Source organism: Rattus norvegicus, chromosome 6 (genome assembly GCF_036323735.1).
Source record: "Rattus norvegicus strain BN/NHsdMcwi chromosome 6, GRCr8, whole genome shotgun sequence".
Lineage (NCBI taxonomy): Eukaryota > Metazoa > Chordata > Mammalia > Rodentia > Muridae > Rattus > Rattus norvegicus.
The window spans coordinates 30,838,193-30,861,410 of record NC_086024.1 but is presented as its reverse complement, the minus strand read 5'-3'; the positions used below and the strand labels follow the sequence as shown (position 1 = coordinate 30,861,410).

The following is a 23,218-nucleotide window of genomic DNA, read 5'->3' as shown; positions in this document are numbered from 1 at the left end:
ATCTCATTAGATGCAGAAAAGGCCTCTGACAAGATCTAACATGCCTTCATGGTAAAAATTCTGCAGAGACTAAGGTTACAAGGGACATACCTCATCACGGTAAGAGCAATTTATAGCAAGCCTATAGACATTAAATTAAATGGAGCGCAACTCAATGCAATTCCACTAAAAGCAGAAAGAAGACAAGGCTGTTCATATCTATTCAATATAGCAGTACTTGAAATTTTAACTGGAGCAATAAGGCAACTGAAGGAGATCAAGGAGATACAAACTGGAAATGAAGAAGTTGAAGTATTGTTATTTGCACATGATATCATAGTATATATAAAAGTGACTCTAAAAATTCCACCAGGGAACTCCTACAGCTGATACTTTCAGCAAAGTAGCTGGATGGAAGATTAACTTAAAAAAAGGGGTTGGAGAGATGACTCAGCGGTTAAGAGCACCTGACTGCTCTTCCAGAGGTCCTGAGTTCAATTCCCAGCAACCACATGGTGGCTCACAACCATCTGTAATGGGATCTGATGCCCTCTTCTGGTGTATGTGAAGACAGCTACAGTGTACTTATATATAATAAATGAATAAATCTTAAAAAAAAAGATCATTAACCCTCCTATATATTAATGACAAATGGACTGAGAATGAGATCAGGGAAACACCTTTCACAATAGCCCCCAAATAATATCAAATACTTTGGGGTAACACATCAAGCAGATGAAAGACTTGTATGATAAAACTTCAATTCTATGAAGAAAGAAATTGAAGATACCAGAAGATGGAAAGATCTTCCATGTTCATGGATCAGTAGCATCTACATAGTAAAGATGGCCATCCTGGGGTGGAGGGATGGCTTACCTCATCCAGAGGTACTGAGTACAATTTCCGGCAACAATATGGTGGTTCACAACCATCTGTAATGGGATCTGATGCCTTCTTCTGGGTCTATTTGAAGACAAATCACTCATATACATAAAATAAATATTTTTTAAAAGATGGCTATCCTACCAATGCACTCTACAGGTTCAATGCAATCACCATCAAAATTCCAACACAATTCTTTACAGACCTTGAAAGGATAATTCTCAACTTTGTATGGAAAAGCAAAAAAATCCAGAATAGCTAACAGTCCTGAACAATAAAAGAACTCACCATTCTCAATTTCAAGTTGTACTACAGAGCTTTGGTATTAAAAAAAAGTCATGATATTGGCATAAAAACAAACACATTGATTAATAGAATAGAATTGAAGACCCAGACATAAATTCACACACATATCAGGACTCCTGATATTTGATGAAGAAATCAAAATACACACTGGAAAAAAAGACATCTTTAGCAAATGGTGCTGGTCAAACTGGATGTCTGAACGTTGAAGAATGCAAATAGGTCTATACATATCACCTGCACAAAACTCAAGTCCAAGACTTCAACATAAAACCAGACACATTGAACCTGGTGGAAGAGAAAGTGGGGAATCATCTTGGATACATTGGCACAGGAGACAAGTTTCCGAACAGAAATAACACCGTTAATGCTGCCACCGAGATGAACAATTACTACAGGGGACCTCATGGAACTAAAAAGCTCTGTAAGGCGAAGGACATGTCAATCAGACAAAGAGGCAGCTTTCAAAATGGGAAAAGATTTTTACCAACTCCACATCCAAGAGGACTGATAACCAAAATATATACCAAACTCAAGAAGCTAGATATAAAAAAAAAACCCAAATAACCTGATTTAAAAATGAGGTACAAATCTAAACAGAGAATTCTCAACAGAGAAAACTCAAATGCCTAAGGAACATTTAGTGTTCAACATCCTTAGTCATCAGGGAAATGCAGATCAAAACTACTTTGAGAATCCATCTACCTTAGGATCCAGTTATATCTCTCGTTGGCATATACCCAAAGGAAACTCCATCCTACCACAAGGACACATGCTCAACCATCTTCATTGTCACTTTATACATAATAGCCAAAAACTGGAAGCAATCTAGACATCCCTCAGTAGAAGAATGGATAGAGAAAATGTGGTACATTTATGCAGTGGAGTAGACTCAGCTGTTAAAAAAAAAATGACATCCTGAAACTGGCAGGCATCTGATTGTATGGAACTAGAAAGAAAAACCCTGAGTGAGGTACCCAATACAGAAAAATAAATATGTCATTTAAATATTAGCCCTTGAGTAAAAGATAACCAAGCCATTACCTTGAGCTACAGATAAACAATTTGTACACCAGAGAAGTTAGGTAAAAGTTGGCAGCCCAGGTAGAACACCTGGGCTCCCAGAGAGGAAGAAGTAGATTTTATGGGCAGACTGGGAGCGGGTGTGGACTGGAGTGGGAAAAGATACAGGGATCAGGATGAAGGGAGATGAGTGCAGGCAAAGAAGGTTGGAACTGGCAGGCTGTTGGGGTAGGGTGGAAACCTAGTGCATGGGAAACTGCCTGGAATTTATGTAGGTGATCCCAGTGAGGACTCCTAGTGATGGGGGATATGGATTCTCAACTGGCCAACTCTTGTTGCCAGGAAGGGCTTACTGTGGAAGGACTGATTTGCATTCCACTGAGTAATTGGCCAAGGGGGTAGAAGGTCCCATGAAAATTCCCAGACAGCCCAGACTGTTGCTAAGACAAAGGGTTGCTCTCTACAAACTGATAGTGGGCCCCCATTGAACTCATTGAACACAGAGAAGTCAAGCTGGTACCTACATGGAGCCTTCACCCTAGTGAAGTGACTTTGGTATACTTCAGAACTATTGCAGAAGGTACTTTACAGGCTACTGTAAGAGACATGTAGACACCAACCAAACTGCAAAACCTTTACCTACAATCTGTCCTGCCTGCAAACCATGCTAGGGCAATGGTGGCATAGAAGTTGTGTGAGTAGCCAACCAATATCTTATTTGACCTAAGTCCCCTTTCACAAGAAGGAATCCACACCCAACATCACTTGGGTAATCAAGAACCAGAGACATGCGCTGGAGAGATGGCTCAGTGGTTAAGACCACTGGCTGCTCTCCCAGAGGTCCTGAGTTCAAATCCCAGCAACCACATGGTGACTCACAACCATCTGTAATGAGATCTGATGCCCTCTTCTGGCGTGTCTGAAAACAGCTACAGTGTACTCATATAAATAAAATAAATAAATCTAAAAAAAAGAACCAGAGACATGCCAGGCATGGTAGTGTAAACCTTTAATCCCCACATTCAGGAGGCAGAGGCAGGAGGATCTCTGGGAGTTTGTAGGCCAGCTGGTCAGCAAAGCAAGTTCCAGGACAGCCAGGGCTGTTAAACAGAGAAATACAGTTTCAAAAAAAAAAAAAAAAGATTATCTTACTCCTAATGATATTCTTCTATGCTCATAGTTCAGTGCCTTATCAAGTCACCAGAAAGGTTTCCTCCAGTAGCATATAGAAACAGAGGCAGAGAACCATAGCAGAGAGAGTCTCTGCTATGAGAGGTCTCCACAAAATCTTTCCCTTTAGAGATTATAAGAGCCAGAGGGGATGGAGGACACCAGGAAAGTAAGTCATCGAAATCAACTAGCAAGACACACATGAGCTCACAGTTACCGAAGCAGCAAGCACTGGGCCTACATGGTTCTGCCCCAGGTTCTCTGCATATATATTATAGCTATTAGTGTTTCTATGACTCCCGACTGAGAGAACCAGTGGTTTATGACTCTTGTGCTTGCTCTTGGGATCCTTTTTCTGTTGAGTTGCTGTAACTTCAATGTGATAGTTTTTACTTCATCTCATTATATTTATCACATTTGGTTAAATTTTTTTTATATATTTTGATCATATTCTTCTCCTTCCACGAACTCCTCCTATATCCTCTCTACCTTCCTACCCACCTAATAAGAGTAGATTTTAAGTGGTCCTACACACACACACACACACACACACACACACACACACACACACACACACCCAGGAACTATGTAAGGCAATGGATGATCCAGATAACATTACTGTGGTGACTAATAAGCACATGCAGCAGAACATCCGGTGGAGGCTGGAGTGGGCTATTACCCCAGCACCTGGGAGGCTGAGGTGTGATAATAGTGCATTTAAACCTAGACACCTTTCACCCTAGCTCGTGAGAGGATTAGACTCTGCGTATTCCAGGCCAGCCTGGTGGATGTGGTGAGCCTCTGTCTAACAAACAAAAACAAATGTATTGTGTTGTGGTTTGCCCATTGCCCCAAGGATGCAGCCTGGTCTCTACTCAGGAATCATGTGATGTCACCAGAACCTTCTCCCCATTGAATTTGTAAAGTACAGGTGAGGGGCAGGTACAGGATAGAAGGAGGCCTGTCATTGGAGGAGAAGGAAGGATGGGCGGGAGAGAAGTTTGAAGGAAGAGGAGGAGACTGGACCAGAGAGAGAGAGGGAGAGAGAGAAGCCGGGCAGGATAATGTAGGCCGACGTAAATGTTCCTAAGGGATGGTTGGTACCGGGCTTTGTATGTTTAATTATATCTTATCAATTGGGTCAAAGGTTATTTTGTTGTGTGTTCTTTTATGGGATGGTTTGAGTGTAGGAAAGTGTGCGGTGGCAAGAGACACTGGGCCGTCACGCAGTTGGGATGTGTTTCCGCCAAGATATCTAGGAGATATCTTGGGGCACCGCGGTGCAGACCTAGTGGGATAAAACACACCTTATTTTTATTTATTTATTTTTTATTTTTTATATTTTTACAACAAATGTGTTGCACGCATCAAGCTTTTCTTTTTGTACTGGAAGTTGAACCCATGGTGTTGAGCATGCTAGGCAAAACACTCTATCTCTGATCTGCCATGCAACCTCTAATCATTCAGTGAAGAGCTCCTTTGTTAACTAGTTCTTTTCTCTCCTCCCTCCCTCCTTTTTTCCATGATAGGAATCACACAGTCTTACACATGTTAGGCAAGCGTTTTACTAGTGAGCCAATCCTATTCCATTTCATAAAACATGGATATATAAGTGACATAAAGTTCAAACAGGCATAAGTGGATATGTAGTCCATTTTCTTCTACTTTATCGCCAGCCATCTAGTTTCTGTGTCTAGTCAGCAGAATCTCAAGTCCCAATACAGCTTCTCTATAAAATCTAGCATATCAATGCAATACCTCCAATTAATCGTTCTACAAATAGGCAAGATACAACAGAATATTAACTAGTATTACAATAGTGAATAATAGAATTCATTCCATGGTCCAATGGTGGTTATCAATTAAATATGAATACATTTGGGAAATGTAACACTTTATTGATAAGGTAAAAATAAATGTTTTATAGGAAGTATGGTATAGGGATTGGAGAGATGATTTAGTGATCAAGACTTCATCGTGCAGCCAGCTGCGATGGTGTAAATCTTTAATCCCCCAGTTCTCTGGAGGCAGAAGCAGGTGGATCTCTGAGACCAGCCTTGTCTAAACAACGAGTTCTAGGACAGCCAGGGTTACATGGAGAGTCCTGTCTCTGGAGACAGAGCTTCTCTGTGTTAACAGCTATGGCTGTACTGAAATCACAGAGACCTATCTGCCTCTGTTTACCAAGTGCTGGCATTAAAGACACGTGTTACCATGTCTGGATCAAAGAAAAAAAAGGTAGTAGAATCTTAAGGGGCCTCTAAAATAAGTGTTAATAAGTAATTGCTATGGGTATTAAGTTAACACAAGCCCATTAACACTGTCTGGGGACCAGCAATATGCTTACTGGGACACACACGCACACTAAAACTTAAAAAAGAAAACAGTGCCTGGTTCATAGAAGTTACTATGTGTATACATATATATACATGTATTATATATAATACATATTATACTGAAATATTTTTGAGATTCCTGTTTTTTAGTGGCTTTAAACAAAGATTTATTTGGTTATTATATTATTTTTTTTTTCGGAGCTGGAGACCGAACCCAGGGCCTTGTGCTTGCTAGGCAAGTGCTCTACCACTGAGCTAAATCCCCAACCCCTTGGTTATTATATTATTGAGACGGTGTTTCCCTAGACACCCTGACAGTTCTGGAGCTAGTTCTGCAAACTGGGCTGGCCTCTATCTCAGAGATCCTCCTGTCTCTGGCTCCTGAGTGCTTAGATTATCAGCCAGAGCCACCACACCCAGGTCAAAAGATTTATTTTAATGCTTATGATGCTTATGAGTATTTGCTTACATGTAGGTGTGGGTACCACATGCATGCCTAGGTTCCATGGAGGCCAAAAGAGGGTATCAGATTTTCTCAGACTGGAGCTACAGATAATTGTGAGTTGCCATGTAGGTGCTGACAACCAAACCAGGGTTATCTACGAGAGCAGAGAGTGCTCTTGATTGCTAGGCCCTGTCTCCACATCAATTTCTTTTTTGTTTTTTATGCTTTGTTTTGTTTTTCCCAGACATGGTTTTTCTGTGTAGACCTGGCTGTCCTAGAACTTGCTCTATTGAACAGGCTGGCCTTGAACTCAGAGATCCTCCTGCCTCTGCCTTCTCAGTGCTGGGATTAAAGGCATGGGCCACCGCCGGGAGCATTTATTACTTTTTTTGGTTTTGGTTTTTCCAAGACAGGGTTTCTCAGTGTAGTCCTGGCTGTCCTGGAACTTGCTCTGTAGACCAGGCTGGCTGCAAGTGCACAAATATTAACTTGTCTCTGCCTACAGTGCTAGGATTAAAGGCTTGTATTTATTCCTTTGTAAGCAGGAAATGTAAGCGAAGTGGTAAAAATGTAGGCAGCAGTTGACCATTTTAGGTACACAAGAGAATGACTGAAAATGAGGTTGCCTAAGGATCCTCTATGCACATTTGAAACTGCTAGCTGAAATGTAAAGGTTGGTAGTGCTGACAGAAACTAATGGGAACTAAAGTAGCATGAACAGATATGTACTGAATGCTTGCTGTGGTTCAAGAGTTTTTATTGCTTTGGTGCCCAGGAGGCCGAAAGATTAATCTGGAGAGGAAGAGCATCATTTAAGACTAGAACAAACTTTGAAATGTCGTGCTATACATTATAGGTAAGTGCATCTCTTAATCCAACAGCAGAATTCTATTTTGTCTTTGTACAGTTGCGCTATTGCTTGTGCTGATCATGAACTCATGGCATTAGCCTTCGGAGTGATAGGATTACCGTATTCGACACTATGCTGGGTGAACAAAAAAGGTTGGCTTTTGTTTTTGAGACAGGGTTCCACTATGTAGCCCTCCCTGGTTGGCCTCGAATTCACAGAGATCTGTCTGGCATGCTTGTTGAAATTTTGTTTTTTAAAGCAAGCATTTTAAAAGTGAAGATAGAAAAAAATGAGTCTCTACAGGATTTCCATCTGAACCGGTGAACTAGGACTAATTAGTCCCCTTTCAGGACAGTAACGTTGTTGATTGTGGCACTCAGATTCAGATGATTCATCCTTCTTCCTTGATAATACATAGATAATGGCAGCATGAATTTTCATCCCTTAGATTTTGCCTTTAACTTTCCAAGATCAATGGCTTAACCCAAAATCTATTGTAATTATAACTCACAACCAATGTAAATTCTTTCCAAATACTTTTTCAAGGACAGTTTTTTTTTTTTTTTTGGTTCTTTTTTTCGGAACTGGGGACCGAACCCAGGGCCTTGCGCTTCCTAGGTAAGCGCTCTACCACTGAGCTAAATCCCCAGCCCCACAAGGACAGTTTTGATGGATCTTCTTACTTCGGATTCTATTTTGGGCTCATGCCAATTTAAATTTGAGTAACTTTTTTTTGTTTCATTTTCGCATTTGACAACTATCATTGATTAATTTCAATGAGTTCTCCCTTATGAGGGTCGAATCTGGTTATATGTTTAGGTAAATAATGTTATGCAAATCAGCAACTATTAGGTTTCATGTTAAGCGATTAAAAAAAGAAAAGCTTTCTGAAAATTTGATGACCCATGAACTGTCTCTTTCCCAAATGGGGAATGTGGGTGGGTTCATCCCTCGGATTGAGGCTGCGTCTTCCGTTCCTTTTGTCTTTTCGGAGGATTATGACTGTCATGGCGCTTTCAAGGAGAGAGAGGCCTTCCTTTCGTCCGGCAGAATTACTTGGGAGCACCTCGACTGGGCGGAGGATGGACAGAGAGACATGAAGACAACGCTGGCAAGCTGTCCGCCAGAGCCCTGCAAGGGAGGAGACGCGGCAGGAGACTGCCCTGAGAGCGCCTGTCTGTGGGAACCGCCCCCCGCTGCCCTGTCCAATGGAAACCTGGCGGCGGTGCGGCACCGCCCACTGTTGGTCCGGACGCCGCGAGGGCGGGGCCCGCAGTTCGGTTGCGCTGCGGAGCGCAGCTGTGAGGGAGTCGCTGCGATCCGAGGCCCCGGAACCCGAGCTGGAGCTGAAGCGCAGGCTGCGGGCGCGGAGTCGGGAGGTGAGCTCCGGAGAAAGAGGCCCTGGAGGGAGGGGCTCGCGGAAGGGCGGCAGGATCACCGGGTGCCGCGGGCCGGCGGGCCGCGGCCGGCGGGTGCTGTCCGGCGGCCCTGCTCTCTCGGGAGTCAGGCCCGACCTAGCCCGGCCCGTCGCAGCTGAGGGGCCACCTTGGCCCCAGGGCGCCGCCCGCCCTCCTGGTGTCTCCGGCGTGGCCGCGGCGGCCCGGAATTCTGCGGGCGCGGGTCGGGGGGCCCCGGCGTTCTCTTGGAACTCTGGCCGCGAGAGGCGGGGCAGGCGGCGCGGGCGGGGGCGGGGCGGGGGCGGGGCGGGGGCCCCTGCCCGAGGACCTGCGGAAGGAAGCGCGGCGTCCGGGCCCGGCCTGCTCGCGGGGCGGTGCGCCGAGCGCGGGGGCGTGGTCTGCGGCCTGACGGCGCGGCTAGGCTGGCCTTTGATGAGGTGGCTGTGGTGCTCAGTCTCCTGGCCGGCCACTGTCTGCTCGCTACCGCTTCCTTCCAAATACTGGCCGGGCGACCTGTTGACATGCTGAGGGCCTCCTGCCTCCGAGCTTGCTTTCTCTCCGACCGAGCAGTTCTGCTGACCTCAGAGGCTCTCTGGGTTTCCTCAGAGCGGCCTGTGGCTGCGAGCTATGCGGGGTGACGTGCAGAGGGCTTTCAACTAATAATGGAAGCCGAGAGAACAACTTTGCGAGAGATGACAGACAATGCCCTGGAGTGAATGTACTATGCACCCTCAGGGTAGCTAGAGGCTTCGAGGAGATTGCCCTCACCAATGTAAATGAGCTTTTCCATGTGTGATCCCTGTTAAAACTACCAGCAGCTCTGAGGCAGAACCCCCAGTGTTGCACAAGTTTCTGCATCTGTTGCGGGAGTGCTTGGAGATCTTTAGGCACTGCTCTTATTTTACCTCCTGGGACATGATTGGGGAGGGAAATGTACCTTCTGGGCATTTGTCGCTGGTGACAGTTCATCCTCTCTCCCAAGTGCAGTGTGAAGGGGCTGTCTGTGAACTTGGTCCAGTAGTTTTAGATTCCATAGGCTACAGCTTTGACATTCTAGAGTATCTTCTGTTGTATCTTGCTAGAATTTCACTTATCAGTTCAGATTGGAGGCACATCGTGTGAATGTAGCTGAAACAGACTTTATTTTCTTAGCTCCTTGATACAGACTTTATTTTCTTAGCTCCTTGATAGGGGAAGGAGGAAAAAGTGATCCTTAACTCATCTTTTTTTATTGGTTTATTAAGACATGCACGAAAATAATAGCTGTTTTGGCATACAGAGGAGACTTTCTAGGGTAGGCAAGGACTTTCCTTAGAAATTTAAAGTGGGGAAGTAGCCTACTAGATTTTTTTTCCTCCTGTAGTGCTGTGTTCTTTGAGTTTACTAGAACGTTAATACAAATCTCCCGATTCAGGTAAAACAGTATAGGCTGGAGAGAAATGTGTAGAAAGGGGCATCAGAGAGTTGTATGGCCATGTTGGTGTTGATTGCAGGTTTCAGATATTCTGAATTGACTTTGGAGTGCAAGTTTACTTTCCAGGGTATTGATTTTTTTATTAGGCAGCGCTTCCTTGAGCTAATCACACATAGGTTTCAGGTTTTTTTTTAATAGTCTCTATTCATTTGATTGTCCTATTATTATTATTATTATTATTATTATTATTATTATTATATGGGTTAATTAGAAACTTAGGTTTTTCTTAAAGCAACTCTGCCCCTGTAGAAATGTTATTGTTTAACACTTTGCTTATAAAAGCTATAGCTTGAATTATTTGTTCTGGAAAGAAGTAGCTGGTATCAGATCTAGTGCCTCAGAGATTGGGGAAGTCAAAGCCTTTGAGCAATGTAAATGAAAGGAAAGCTGGAAACATAAGGCTTTTGATTTTCTTTCTGAATTTGTGCTTAATTAAGTGCAGGCATTTCATTTATTTTAATTCACTGATCTCTCAAGCACCCTCCCATTCTGTGACCTATAGTAACCTACAAGTGTTACTAAACATTTAAGTGAGTAAATGAAAAGAAATGCTGTTAAACAGTACCCACTTGCCACATTCACACATCATGAGGAAGGTGAGGTCATTAGAGAAGGAAGTCATACCTGCCAGTCGCCTGGCCCAAAGGCAGTTTCTACCTATGTATAGGAAAAGTGGGTAATGCCACTGTTGGTTCTAGTAGAATAAGTCACCCTTGGGAGTTTTGGCCTGTTGGTTAAGGAAGATGTAGGCCCATAGGGCTGTCTGTCTCAGTGGAACATTCTAGAGTCGTATGCTCTGAGTAATGCCTGTACACCCTAGTTCTTAAGCACAGTGAAGATCGAGGCCCATGGAGAGCCAATGGGAAATATATTAATTGCAACACTATTTGCTGAGCAGGAGTGGGGTACCAGATTTTACCGTATATTTGGGTTTGACTAAAGTGGACTATATTGTCATTCATCTCATGTGCAGCACTTCGGGTGATCTTCAGTTAACTCCTCTTCTAGAAGCCAGAGAGTCATTCACATTTCAGTATTTAGGTAGGAGGAGATCTGATTTTAGATTTAAAGGAAACAAGGGAGATGTATTTTTTGAGGCTGAAGATGAAGTTAAGACTATTAAAGTTTTATACGTCTGTTTTTGACCTTTGTCTTCTGACTCTGCCCAACAAATGCAGGCTGAGTGTTCATTCCAGCATGTCGGAAGGGGAGTCCCAAACAGTAGTCAGCAGTGGCTCAGACCCAAAGGTAGAATCCTCATCTTCAGCTCCTGGCCTGACTTCTGTATCACCTCCTGTGACCTCTACAACTTCAGCTGCTTCTCCGGAGGAAGAAGAAGAAAGTGAAGATGAGTCTGAGATCTTGGAGGAGTCACCATGTGGGCGCTGGCAGAAGAGGCGAGAAGAGGTGAGATGGCGGTCGGTGCTGGAGTCCTGGGAGAGTACATTGTAAACAGTGAGAACTAGAGTAGCTGTCCAGAAGAGCAGAGCGGATGGATGTCAGTAGGGCAGGGCTGGAAGATGGTCATATGGAACCCTAAAATGGCAGCTTCTTAAAGTGCCTTAATTCCACTTGGATTGCTTCTCAGGTGAATCAACGTAATGTGCCAGGAATTGACAGTGCATACCTGGCCATGGACACAGAGGAAGGTGTGGAGGTTGTATGGAATGAGGTACAGTTCTCTGAACGCAAGAACTACAAACTGCAGGAGGTAGGTGATGGGCCTGTGACTGAGGAAAGGTTTCATGGTTAGATCGTCTGTGGGGATGGATAGGGAATGGATTTTCCAATTACAGTGATTGGTGAGCTCTGTTGTCCCTCTGTCTCCCTTGCTCCAGGAAAAGGTCCGTGCAGTGTTTGATAATCTGATTCAGCTGGAACATCTTAACATTGTGAAGTTTCACAAGTATTGGGCTGATGTTAAAGAAAACAAGGCCAGGGTAAGAAATATTTCCTGAACTTGCCAGAGAGCAGGTGCCTTTATTGTCCATTTCACTACATTCACAGGTTGAAACTAGGTAATTTTGAGACCAGAACTAAAATCTGCTGCTGTGGCAAGAGAGTAGGGTTTCCCAGTTAAAGATGGGGAGAAGGAAGAGGGCATTCTTCTCATTGTGCTGTTAAGCCTAAGAGAGTGATACTAAAGGAAAGGAAAGCTGAAAAAAATCCCCACAATTTAGTATGTATCTTGTGTAAACGTTACCAGGTTAGAGATATTTTCTAGTATTAAGCCTTAATAGTAAGTGCTTTGCTTCCCTAGGTGATTTTCATCACAGAATACATGTCCTCTGGGAGTCTAAAGCAGTTTCTGAAGAAGACCAAAAAGAACCACAAGACTATGAATGAAAAGGTATGAAGAGAAGCTAGACATAGGGTTTAAAAAGGTGGTGGAGATTGTGAAGCCAATTAGGGAGGGCTGGCAAGGACTAGTGGGAGGCTGAGAGGAAACACACTCGTTGTGGTGTGTTTGTTGCATGCCTTTGTTCCAGGAGGCAGAGAGTTTGAAGCCAGTGTGGCCTACACAGTTTCAGGACACCTAAGTGAATATATATAGTGAAACCATGGAGAAGAAGGGTGGGGAGGGAAGGGAGAAAAAAGAGGAAAGAGAGAGTGGGGGGGAGAAATTATTACTTCTGATTCTGGGACAAAACTTTTCCAGGCTTGGAAACGCTGGTGTACACAGATCCTCTCTGCCCTAAGGTAGGTAATATCTGGTTAGTTCTTTCCCCAATTTCTCCTGATTTAGTTCCTTACACACATTACAAGGCACTGCTTTGCTTTTCTATTCTGCCTCTCCCCAATTTCTTTGAGTCATGTGCTGACAAGATTAGGCCCCCTTGTGGGGTCCTCCTGATGACCTAAACCATCAGTGTCCCAACCTTTTTTCCTAGTGCTTATCCTATGTAACATACCTGGTGTAATAGAGATTCAGAGTATAGGGATTATCATGATGAGGAGGACAGCTGACCCTTACTCCTCTTAACCCTTGGGTTCCCCCTGCCCTTAATTTCCTAGTGGCCCCTCTAACAGCCCAGTGCCCCCACAGCTACCTGCACTCCTGTGACCCTCCCATCATCCATGGGAACCTGACCTGTGACACCATCTTCATCCAGCACAACGGACTCATCAAGATTGGCTCTGGTGAGGGGAGGGAGAGATTCTGGGCAGGGGAGCCTCGGGAATTTGGGAACCATGGGGGTAAGGTAAAAGGCATGGGAGAACAGCAAATTTTGAGGTATGATCTGGTGAAAATAGATAGACTTTTAGTAGAGGTGATTCCTAGGGAGAGACCAATTAGTGGATGGGTTAGGTCTACAGTCTTGAACTTCTTGGCGAGAGCCTTGCAATGATGCAGAGCAGATGATAGGAGGCTGGGAAAGGGCAAGAGATGGATATGAGTTCTGACTCTAGCCCTTGGGGCCAAACCCTACCAAGGAGGTTCCAGACTATACCTGCTGTGAGTGTTTTCATTTGCTGTGTATTTGTGTGCAGTGACATTTCTGTGTGCCGTGTCTGTGTGGTTACCATTTGTCTGGGGCTTGGCTGCTCCATCGCTCACAACTTTTCTCTGTTTTCCTCCCTCCCGCTTACGGGCTGCTCTGTTCCCAACAGTCTTTCATAGGATTTTTGCTAATGGTGAGAGCTCCCTCTGCCCCATTTGGGGCTCTGTTTGTGCTCCCTTTGCTCCCTCTGCGGCTGCCCAGTGCATGCAGTCGTGGGAGAAAGGCCTGTTCCCTGCTTCCCGTGCCTAATTATGCCTGCTTAGCTTTTGCCCTGCCAGCCCTCCACCTGCTTGCCCCTTTGTAACCTGCTTGTTTCCTGTGGATCTGCCTGGCTGGACACTTCCTCTTAAGAGTCATACCCCTTCATCATCAGGCTGGCTCCTAAATCATACTGTGCTCCCAGATTCTCTGTGATCTGTAGTCATTGTTATATCAGAGTGAGTCCAGCTTGGGCCTGGCCCTGGTTCCTCGTTCAGTCGTGCGGTAGGTGTTGTTGAGGAATAAGGTTTCAGAAGAGGGTCTAAAACATTTTGGTAGATTAAAAAGTGAAACTGATTTTAGGGTATTGGTTCACTTTTGAGGTTTTGGGTTTAGTTTTTTTGTTTTAAGTTTCAGTCATCACAGATGGGTAAGGAAGAGGCTAGCTCCTTGAATCTATGTTACTGCTGCTTTGCCTTTCTTATCCAGGTTCATGAGGTCTCATAGTAGGAAGGGCTGCCTGTATTTTTATGTTAATTGCAGGGTGGATGAATGAATTAAAACTAGCATTTTTGTGGGGCTGTGGATTTCATAGATCTGGGACTTTGAAAAGATGATCAAGTCACAGATGAAAGGTTTTCCTTTGACTGTGTTACCTGATGAGCCAAAAGCCCACAGTGTCTGTAAAGTGCATTGACTTTGTTGTTCTGAGTTAAGGGATCTTAGATGAGAAATAAAAAGGGATCTAGATGGTGCTTATATGTAGTCTATAGCTCAGGATTGGGAAAGTGATAGTTCGTGTCTGTTGAGTATTAGAAAGGAGGCTTCAGGAGAAAAATGACTTTTGGAGACTCTCTAGAGTAAGATCATGCTTTGGTGGTGGTGGTGGTCAGATTGTGGGTGTCTCCCTACTCCTAGTGGCTCCTGACACTATCAACAATCATGTGAAGACTTGCCGGGAAGAACAGAAGAACCTACACTTTTTTGCACCAGAGTACGGAGGTGAGGTAGCCTTGTCTCTCTGCCCCATTCTTAGACTCAGCTTTAAAAAAAAAGTCCCTCAGACAGATTGTGCCCCTTCACCTACTCCCTTCCTGAAAGGTCAGCCCCTGACATAGCTACCCCACATCTTTGTTTTATACTTTATAACCTATGTGAGATACAGGGACAATTCAACAAAAAGGTCAGCTTTTTGTACTTGCATACATTGTATTATTATTTTTTTTTTTTAAGTATGCCTGCCACTTGTTACCCCCAATCCATTCTCTCCCCTAATAAGCATCTGTTTTCTCTAGAAGTCACAAACGTTACAACAGCAGTGGACATCTACTCTTTCGGCATGTGTGCACTGGAGGTGAGGAGGACATGCATCAGAACATGGAAAGGGAAATGCTTGTCTTAGGGAGGGATTGTGGGGTCACTGGGTGTGTGAGTTTGTGTCTTAGATCTCAGTTGTCCCTTTGGGTCTTTCCTCACCACAGATGGCAGTGCTGGAGATTCAGGGCAATGGCGAGTCCTCATATGTGCCACAGGAAGCCATCAGCAGTGCCATCCAGCTACTAGAAGACTCGTTACAGAGGGTGAGACTCAGCAGGACCAGCTTCCCTCCTTAACTGACTTTCAGGTTTATTGTACCTCCCAAGGGGCCCCAGATGTTCTAAGAGCAAAAGAAGAGAATCAAAGTAGAAAAGACTAACCTACTACCTGTGAGAAATTTTTGATTCTAGGCACGGGGGCTAAGGGTTCAGATAGGTGTATAGAGGTTAAAAGTTGTTTGCTAGGTTAGTGTCTCTACATAGAGGTGAGCTGATTGGGTGGTTACCTTAGGCAGTTGCTCTTATGTAATATCTTGGCATTAAATATCAAATTAGTCATTTGGGATTTTATATTTAATGAGTTAAGATTTAAAGGGTGAAAGAATTATGAATCAGTATGAAGCTTAACTGTGGTGAGACAGGACAGTCTGAACAAGAACAATAACTCAGGTCAGGCATGGAGGCAGTACATCTGTAAGCCCTGCACTTGGGAGGTAGAGATGGAAGGATCAGGAGTTCAAGGTCATCCTCTCCTACATAGACGATTCGAGGCTAGCCTGGGCTACATTAAACCCTGCCTCAAAAAGAAAACAAGGAAGGGAACAGTTAATGTTAATCAGAGACTAGTGATGAGCAAGAAATAGAGGACTAATGGAAGAGTTAAGATCGAATTCAGGTTCTAGTTCACTTTAGGGTGGGATTATTAAGTGAAAGACTTTGTCGACTTTAAAACTGAAATAAGGGGGGTTGGGGATTTAGCTCAGTGGTAGAGCGCTTGCCTAGGAAGCGCAAGGCCCTGGGTTCAGTCCCCAGCTCCAGGAGGGAAAAAAAAAAAAACTGAAATAAGAAAGCATGTTGGCATGGGATTTGACCAGAGGCAGAATGAATGGTTAGAGAGAAAGTGGGCAATCAGGAGTTGTAGATAAAGGAAGTTGTGATAATAGGCTTGGGAGACAAAAGAAGATGGTGAATATCACTGACCATAATGGTTTGCTAAGTCAGGGAAGGGAAAAACCAAATTTGGAAAAGATCCAAGAAAAGTTGGCCATGAATGAGTTAATAAAAACAAAAACAATAAAAGAAATACTGTTTCGGGGGTTGGGGATTTAGCTCAGTAGTAGAGCGCTTGCCTAGCAAGCGCAAGGCCCTGGGTTCGGTTCCCAGCTCCGAAAAAAAAAAATGCTGGGCAGTAATGGTGTACCTCTTAAACCCTGGCACTTGGAAGGCAAATCTCTGTGAGTTCAAGGCCAGCCTCATCTACAGTGTGAGGGCCAGGGCAACTAGGGATATATAGACAGACCTTGTCTCCAAAAACAAAAAGTAAGACCAAAGCCAGGCACAGTGGCCCATGCCTATAATCTTAACACTTCTGAGGCTGAGGCAGGAGGATTGTGAGTTCAGAGACACCCTGGGCTATACAGTGAATTCCAGGCCAGCTTAAGTCATGTAATGAGACCATGTCGTGGAAAAACAAATGTCCAGAAAGAAAAACCAGAAAGACTTAGAAAGATAAGTTTATATATTACCATATAGGTATAAAGCCCTTTCAGGAAATATATCAATATTTTCCCAATAAGTTTTGAATTCCAAGCTCGTAGGAAACATTTTGCTAAGTCTAATGAAAGTTACATGGATGTGAGTCTTGCCAGATGCCTGTTTAGTTTCTTGTTCTCTTACAGGAGTTTATTCAAAAGTGCCTGCAGTCTGAGCCTGCTCGGAGACCCACAGCCAGAGAACTTCTGTTCCACCCAGCACTGTTTGAAGTGCCCTCACTCAAACTTCTTGCTGCTCACTGTATTGTGGGACACCAACGTGAGTGCCCTAGAGCCTGTTAGGATTGGTCCTGGGCTGAGTCCATGTTATACAAAGATTACTAAGAGTCTTCCAACTCGGGGCTTCCATCCATCACTGGCATGGCGTCCTTAGTTTTCTGTTACCAGAGGGATTCTTTACCCCTATCCTCTCTGCCTAGTGTGAAACAAGACTGTCTTCACACAGTATTCCACCCCATTATACCCACCAGATATGATCCCAGAGAATGCTCTAGAGGAGATCACCAAGAACATGGATACCAGTGCTGTACTAGCTGAAATCCCTGCAGGGCCAGGCCGGGAGCCAGTTCAGACTCTGTGAGTAACCACTGAGAGGGTCTGAAAGGGATGGTTGGTCACTACCACCTTAGGCTCTGTGGAGTGATTTTCATGCTGTTTCCTTTTTCTTCCAGGTACTCTCAGTCACCAGCCCTGGAATTAGACAAATTCCTTGAAGATGTCAGGTGAGAGAGAGAGGGTGGGCTTCTGGGAGGAAGTAGGGGCAGGTGTTTTGAGGCTTTCACAGAGTCCGTGTGACTTATGTCATCTCCCACCAGGAATGGGATCTACCCTCTGACAGCCTTTGGGCTGCCTCGTCCCCAGCAGCCACAGCAGGAGGAAGTGACATCACCCGTTGTGCCCCCCTCGGTCAAGACTCCAACTCCTGAGCCAGCTGAAGTGGAGACACGCAAGGTGGGGACTCTGGTGTGATTGTATTTTTGGCTATGGGATAGAGACATCTTAGCTAAGGCACTGTCTATGTGGAATGCATCTCTGCCTACTGGCCACCCCGTTCTTCTGTGGGCTGGGCTGTGGAAAGTCTCAGTGTGTTACTGAGCAGTCTCTAAGGACATCCTCCATGTCTGTCCTGGCCCAGGTGGTGCTCATGCAGTGCAACATTGAGTCGGTGGAGGAGGGAGTCAAACACCATGTAAGCTCAGGCCCGGGGCTGCACGGGGAGGGGGGTTCGGCCTGCTGGGGAGGAGCAGCCTCATTCTCATTGTCCTTTTTCTAGCTAACACTTCTGCTGAAGCTGGAGGACAAACTGAATCGGCACCTGAGCTGTGACCTGATGCCAAGTAAGGGTCTCCTTTCTTTTGGAGGAGGGAGGATCTGTGAGCCTTATCCTTTGAGGGGACGGGACAGGGACAGGGATTAGGATTCACCGGGCTTCTGATCCTCCCAGACTCTACTCAAGCACCTCCCCCGTTTTTCTGTCAGATGAGAACATCCCCGACTTGGCAGCTGAGCTGGTGCAGCTGGGCTTCATTAGTGAGGTGAGGTTCCTGCCTTGTGTTGTCTGGGTGCCTTCCTGCCTTCTCTCAGCCCTGCCTCACCGAGCTTCTTCCCCAGGCTGATCAGAGCCGCCTGACTTCTCTGCTGGAGGAGACGCTCAACAAGTTCAACTTTGCCAGGAACAGCACACTCAACTCAGCCGCCGTCACCGTCTCCTCATAGAGCTCACTTGAGCCAGGCCCCTAGCCAAGCTGTGGCTGTCCCTGGGCATGCTGCAGTCCTCCTGCCCCCTCTCCCCAGTCAGTATTACCCTGAGAAGCCCCTTCTCCCCGTATTATTCAGGAGGGCTTTAGGGGCTCCCTGGTTGAGTATCATCCTGCCTCTTCCCCTCTCTTCCTCCCCTCTGCACTTTGTTTACTTGTTTTGCACAGACGTGGGCCTGGGCCTTCTCAGCAGCCACCTTCTAGCTGGGGGCTAGTAGCTGACCTGCTGGCTCCTGCCCTGCCTGTGTGGACAGGAGGCCCACGGGCACTGGGGGAGCAGAGTTCTACAATCCCGCTGGGGCGCATGGGCGGGAGAGAAAGGTGGTGCTGCAGGGGTGGCCCCGGGGGGCCATTCGAATCGCCTCAGTTGCTGCTGTAATAAAGTCTACTTTTTGCTAAAGCATCTTGTGTTGTGCTTGCGGCTCAGTGGGTGGCGCAGCCGCCTGGGGCGGGGCGGGGCGGGCCCAGGTAGGGCGGCCCTTTGGAGGCCGGGCCTTAGGGCGGGGGTGGGGCGGGCCCAGGTAGAGCTGCCTACGGCAGCGCGGAAGCCGGCCTTCGGGTCGGGTCGGGTCGGGTCGGATCGGATCGGGTCGGGTCCGGGCGAAGCCAGTTCCCGGTAGAGCAGCCTGGCGGAGGGGGCAGAGCGGCCACGATGAGGTGCTGCCGCGTCTGCGCCTTCGGTAAGTTGTACGGCTTTCATCCGCACCTGTGGTCCCACAGGCCGAAGCTGGGCCTGTGGCCCCGCCCTACACGGCTAATACCTGCCCCTCCCCCTACTTTGCAGATGCCGCCCGAGGGCCCCGGCGGCTGATGCGCGTGGGACTTGCGCTGATCCTGGTGGGCCACGTGAATCTCCTAGTGGGAGCTGTGCTGCATGGTACTGTCCTGCGGCACGTGGCCAACCCCCGTGGCGCGGTCACTCCTGAGTACACCACAGCCAATGTCATTTCTGTGGGTTCGGGACTACTGGTGAGCGTCGCAAGAGGGTGGAGAGGCATGGCGGGTTGGGCTGGGCGCTGAGAGCCAGTAAGTCATAGGCTTGTTGCTTCCGCAGAGCGTTACCGTGGGACTTGTGGCCCTTTTGGCATCCAGGAACCTTCTTCTCCCACGACTGGTGAGAGGGGTAGAGGAGGTGTCTCAGCAAACTCCCAATGGGCAGGAGCCTCAAATAGAGAAACTGAAGTATCACGGGGAAACTTAAACAGACTGTTTACCCAGGTCTTCTACCCCACTAGCACTGGGCCCTGCTGACGCTGGCCTTGGTGAACCTGCTCTTGTCTGCTGCCTGCTCCATGGGCCTCCTCCTGGCTGTGTCGCTCACTATTGCCAATGGTGGCCGCCGTCTTATTGCTGACTGCCATCCAGGACTGATGGATCATTCCATACCACTGGACCAGGGGCCTGGACACACTGACTGCCCCTTTGATCCCACAAGAATTTATGTGAGCTTATTCTTGCTGTTTGAGAAACTCTGGCCCTCACCTCTGCCCTGTGTGCTGCTCCTGCCTCCGTCCAAGGTCTAGTCCTTTTGTTACTTTGGGTTTTAGGATACAGCCTTGGCTCTCTGGATCCCTTCTCTGTTCATGTCTGCAGCTGAAGCTGTTCTCTCTGGTTACTGTTGTGTGGCTGCACTCACGCTACGGGGAATTGGGCCCTTCAGGAAGGAAGGGTTGCAGGGACAGGTAAGGAAGAGGGACAGGAAGGGCTCATTCCATACCCTGGTTGTGTTGTAAAGGAGCTGGTGTGTCATTTAAGGCCCAATTACTGAATTCCCTCCTCTCCTGCAGCTGGAGGAACTGACAGAGCTTGAACCTCTTGAGTGTAAAAGGCAGGAGAATATACAGCTGCTCCACCACCACCAGGATTTCCAGGCCTTACAGAAAACCTGGGTTTAGGACAGGTGAGGGCCCTGGGGTGGGATGCATTCCTGGGGACTGGGGCTAGCCTTTTTTGCTCTCTGACTCAGGTTGGCTTTTTTTTCTGTCAGGAGGTGCTCGGCTGAGGCGCATACCACAGGTGTTTTCTACTACGCACGCCATGGGGCCCCAACCCTAGGGCGCTATAAATAATTGTAATAAAAGAACTTGGTTTTTGTCTTCGGCCTGATTTCAGTTACTTCTAGAGTAAAGGGCAAGGTACTGTGGTGACGAGATGTTGAGCAAAATGCAGCAGTCTCCACTACTCACAGAACTTTAATGAGGAACAGATCTAAACTTCTCAGTTGCACCAGTCACTGAAAGGAAAAGCTGGTGCTGGGGAGCCCACCACACCACTGGCTGATGAATTTGAGCACATCCTGGCACACTGGACTGTGGGAGGTCTGTGAGCAAAGTGGAGAGAGAACAGGAGAGGAACCATTAGCTCCTGGCTGTCACGAGGAGCAGGTTTTTGAGAATCCTATTTGTGACCCCCACCCCCCATTTCCTTGGCCTTTAAGATTCCTCCTCTAACCTTGATGGCCATAAGAAACTTGTTCCAGTTGTCTTTGTTAGCAGCCTTCCCAGGCCGCTTAAATTCAATTTTGTTCCTCAGAATGGGGTAACCTGTGGCAGAAGGTGAAAGACGGCATTGGCAAACAATGGGAAGGCACCAGGCACCTGGGGTGGGAAGGGTGGCTCTGGCACTGGAATGAAGTTTTGATGCTACTGCTTTTCCCTGTGGCATTATGGGGCGATGTGGGGCTCTGTACCTGTAATGAGACAGGGCAGGGCCCGGACTCCAGTGCTCGCTGCCACTAGGGAAGCCTCGTAGACACCACGCTCATCTCGGGGCAGAACCTGCTCCAGCCTCTGGTCCATCGAGACTGTGAGCACCCAGTCTCGAACCTCTTCTCTCTGGGCCTCCTGGGGAAGAGAGGTACACTAGCTTCATATGGGGTGAGCACAGAGTCTCCCTAGGCCCTTGGCCCCACATCTGCTATAAACAGTTCCTCTGAGGTCTGAGGGACACAGTTACTGCCTTTGCTTTCCCTGAGTAGTAGTGAGGACTGATGTCACTGAAGGACAGCAACCCAGAGCCATCCTCCCTTCTCAGTGCCAACCCCCTGGGTGACACCTTTCCCTTTTCCAGTCCTGCTCCCTTACCGGGACATGCTGCTTGGCAGGGAGTGGCACCTCAAAGGGAATGTCTGTGTCCTGAAAATCAGAGTGGTCCAGGGCATCCAGGGTCCCTTCTTCGATGGCCTGTGGGCAGAGCAATCAACCATGAGATAGGTACAGCCTGTGACAAGCAAAGCCTCCCAATCCCTGGACAGTTTCCCTACTTACATCAGTCAGATCCAAAAATCGGTTGAGGAAAATGAAGGCCATGTTCTCCCAGCCAACTTCCTGTAACAGAAAAGTTGCAAATGGCTGTGAGCCTGAGTACCACTCTGTGTGTTAGGACACTCCAGGAAGAGACAGAGACTCTGTCCACCTTGACATCAGCTCCAGACTCAGCTTTGCTCAAGGGAGTCTCTCCATCTTCCCACTTTAGATTTCCTTGTTCCTTCAGCCCCGCCCTCCCCTTGTCCCAGCTCACCTTGGCAGCAGTGCCTGCTTCATAAAAGGCCTTGTCCGCAGGTAGTAACTGGGTGTGGCGCAAGAGCGAAACGGAAAGTCTAGCAGCTACGGTTTCCTGTGGATTAAAGGCCAAGTTTATGATCCTGGTCCGATGGGGACTGAGCCTGTAACTAGGGTAGCATGGTGCTAGAAAACTGGTTCTGAACCACTCTAGACATCAGGCTATTCCAGTCTTGGTTCCTTTCATCAGCACAATGTAACGACCCAGATTATGTTCCTTCTACTTGTAGAATTTGACCAAGTACAGGAAATGTATACACAGTTACAATCAGATAAGTCAAAAGTCTGTGTACTTAAAGGAGGTACAGAAGAACTATCATGATATCTGAATGAGTCAGTGTATTGAGGGTGGTAGGGCTGTGGGCACAGAGCCCCACGTCAGAGCAGTATGTGAAGAGACTCAGCGAGTGTTACAGACTGACTAGACTGAGAAGCAGAGGGAAACATGGCAGTGTAAGGGCCGAAGCTGGAAGATCCAGGACTGGGACTTGTTTGGTTTCGTAGCTTTGAGCGTGTCCTCGTGACAGGGCTGCATCTCACCAGCTGTTTGATGCTCTGCGCTGCGGATCGTGTCGCATAGTAATGAGCGATCAGCAGCATCATCTCAAACTCCTCATGAGCTGCCGAGTTTGCCTCGCTGGACTTCACCAGGTTTTCACACTAGAAAAGGGAGCGAGGGTGAGAGATCAGAGCTCGGCTCTGGGGTGGGAGGAAAGCCTGGAGGGTAGTACAGGGGTTACTGCTGGCCATTTGGACCGAGACCAGGACAGGAACAGGAGAAGGAACCTGCTATTTCATCACTGACCCTCCCTCCTTACCAGGTTGAAGAGGACATCCCGAAGGTCAGCCCAGCTATGGTAGGCCTCAGCATTGTTGGTCCCAGGAGAGCTAACCATGTCAGTGAAGATCCTTTTGTAGATGTTGAAATTCTAGAGGTTGAGGGGGAAGAGGACCTGAGTGAGCTGTCTGTCTAAGAGCTAAGCTTAGACTGATGGAGAAGGCAGAGGTGTTAAGATAAGTATTTTAGGGCTGGAGGGATGGCTCAGTGGTTAAAAGCACTGGCTGCTCTTCCAGAGGTCCTGAGTTCAATTCCCAGCAACCACATGGTGGCTCACAACCATCTATAATGGGATCTGATGCCCTCTTCTGGTGTGTCTGAAGAAAAAAAAAGTATTTTGGCAGGAAGACCAGGATTTAAGGTTATCCTAGGCTCCACAGTGAGTTTCAGGCTAGCCTGGCCTACATGAGATCTG

The 23,218-nt window shown here is 46.9% G+C and overlaps 3 protein-coding genes across 8 annotated transcripts in view; 2 read left to right on the top strand and 1 right to left on the bottom strand.

Annotated features, from left to right (window-relative positions):
• Window positions 1-8,233: 8,233 nt before the first annotated feature.
• Window positions 8,234-18,805, top strand: Nrbp1 (nuclear receptor binding protein 1). Of its 2 annotated transcripts, XM_017594340.3 has the most exons (19): window positions 8,234-8,367; window positions 11,038-11,266; window positions 11,448-11,570; window positions 11,698-11,799; window positions 12,120-12,209; window positions 12,519-12,559; window positions 12,906-13,000; window positions 13,472-13,495; window positions 14,479-14,562; window positions 14,856-14,914; window positions 15,042-15,140; window positions 16,775-16,907; window positions 17,119-17,224; window positions 17,320-17,370; window positions 17,464-17,599; window positions 17,784-17,837; window positions 17,922-17,985; window positions 18,128-18,183; window positions 18,260-18,805. In XM_017594340.3, the coding sequence occupies exons 2-19, from the start codon at window positions 11,057-11,059 to the stop codon at window positions 18,362-18,364; spliced, it is 1,632 nt and encodes a 543-aa protein (XP_017449829.1). In that variant the 5' UTR covers window positions 8,234-8,367; window positions 11,038-11,056; the 3' UTR covers window positions 18,365-18,805. The 2 variants fall into 2 exon arrangements, with proteins under 2 accessions (XP_017449829.1, NP_001030169.1); NM_001034997.1 differs by lacking the exon at window positions 13,472-13,495 and having other exon boundaries at window positions 8,303-8,367.
• Window positions 18,806-18,910: 105 nt separating this feature from the next.
• Krtcap3 (keratinocyte associated protein 3) lies at window positions 18,911-20,505 on the top strand. Of its 2 annotated transcripts, NM_001109674.1 has the most exons (7): window positions 18,936-19,085; window positions 19,190-19,374; window positions 19,460-19,519; window positions 19,641-19,847; window positions 19,953-20,087; window positions 20,193-20,305; window positions 20,393-20,505. In NM_001109674.1, exons 1-6 carry the CDS (start codon window positions 19,058-19,060, stop codon window positions 20,298-20,300), a joined length of 723 nt encoding a protein of 240 aa, NP_001103144.1. In that variant the 5' UTR covers window positions 18,936-19,057; the 3' UTR covers window positions 20,301-20,305; window positions 20,393-20,505. The 2 variants fall into 2 exon arrangements, with proteins under 2 accessions (XP_038968855.1, NP_001103144.1); XM_039112927.2 differs by lacking the exon at window positions 19,460-19,519 and having other exon boundaries at window positions 18,911-19,085; window positions 20,393-20,504.
• The window catches only part of Ift172 (intraflagellar transport 172), a 39,399-nt gene continuing 36,352 nt past the window's right edge, over window positions 20,172-23,218 (bottom strand). For 3 of the 4 annotated variants that reach the window (XM_039111607.2, XM_039111609.1, XM_039111610.2), the window contains 8 exons: window positions 22,784-22,894; window positions 22,506-22,625; window positions 21,925-22,020; window positions 21,672-21,731; window positions 21,489-21,587; window positions 21,095-21,248; window positions 20,857-20,948; window positions 20,580-20,725 (listed from right to left, as the gene is read on the bottom strand). In XM_039111607.2, the coding sequence (XP_038967535.1) occupies window positions 20,636-20,725; window positions 20,857-20,948; window positions 21,095-21,248; window positions 21,489-21,587; window positions 21,672-21,731; window positions 21,925-22,020; window positions 22,506-22,625; window positions 22,784-22,894 (822 nt within the window). In that variant the 3' untranslated portion in view covers window positions 20,580-20,635. Of the gene's footprint in view, window positions 20,182-20,579; window positions 20,726-20,856; window positions 20,949-21,094; window positions 21,249-21,488; window positions 21,588-21,671; window positions 21,732-21,924; window positions 22,021-22,505; window positions 22,626-22,783; window positions 22,895-23,218 lie in introns of those variants that run through there. The other variant, NM_053792.2, reaches the window with a different exon arrangement.

Coding starts and splice junctions, on each gene's coding strand:
- Krtcap3 (NM_001109674.1), top strand. CDS start 19,058: ATGAGGTGCTGCCGCGTCTGCGCCTTCG. Junction 19,520..19,640: donor ACCTTCTTCTCCCACGACTG/GTGAGAGGGGTA, acceptor CTACCCCACTAG/CACTGGGCCCTGCTGACGCT. Junction 19,848..19,952: donor TTGATCCCACAAGAATTTAT/GTGAGCTTATTC, acceptor TTTGGGTTTTAG/GATACAGCCTTGGCTCTCTG.
- Nrbp1 (XM_017594340.3), top strand. CDS start 11,057: ATGTCGGAAGGGGAGTCCCAAACAGTAGTCAGCAGTGGCTCAGACCCA. Junction 12,560..12,905: donor CAGATCCTCTCTGCCCTAAG/GTAGGTAATATC, acceptor GTGCCCCCACAG/CTACCTGCACTCCTGTGACC. Junction 13,001..13,471: donor ACTCATCAAGATTGGCTCTG/GTGAGGGGAGGG, acceptor TGTTCCCAACAG/TCTTTCATAGGATTTTTGCT.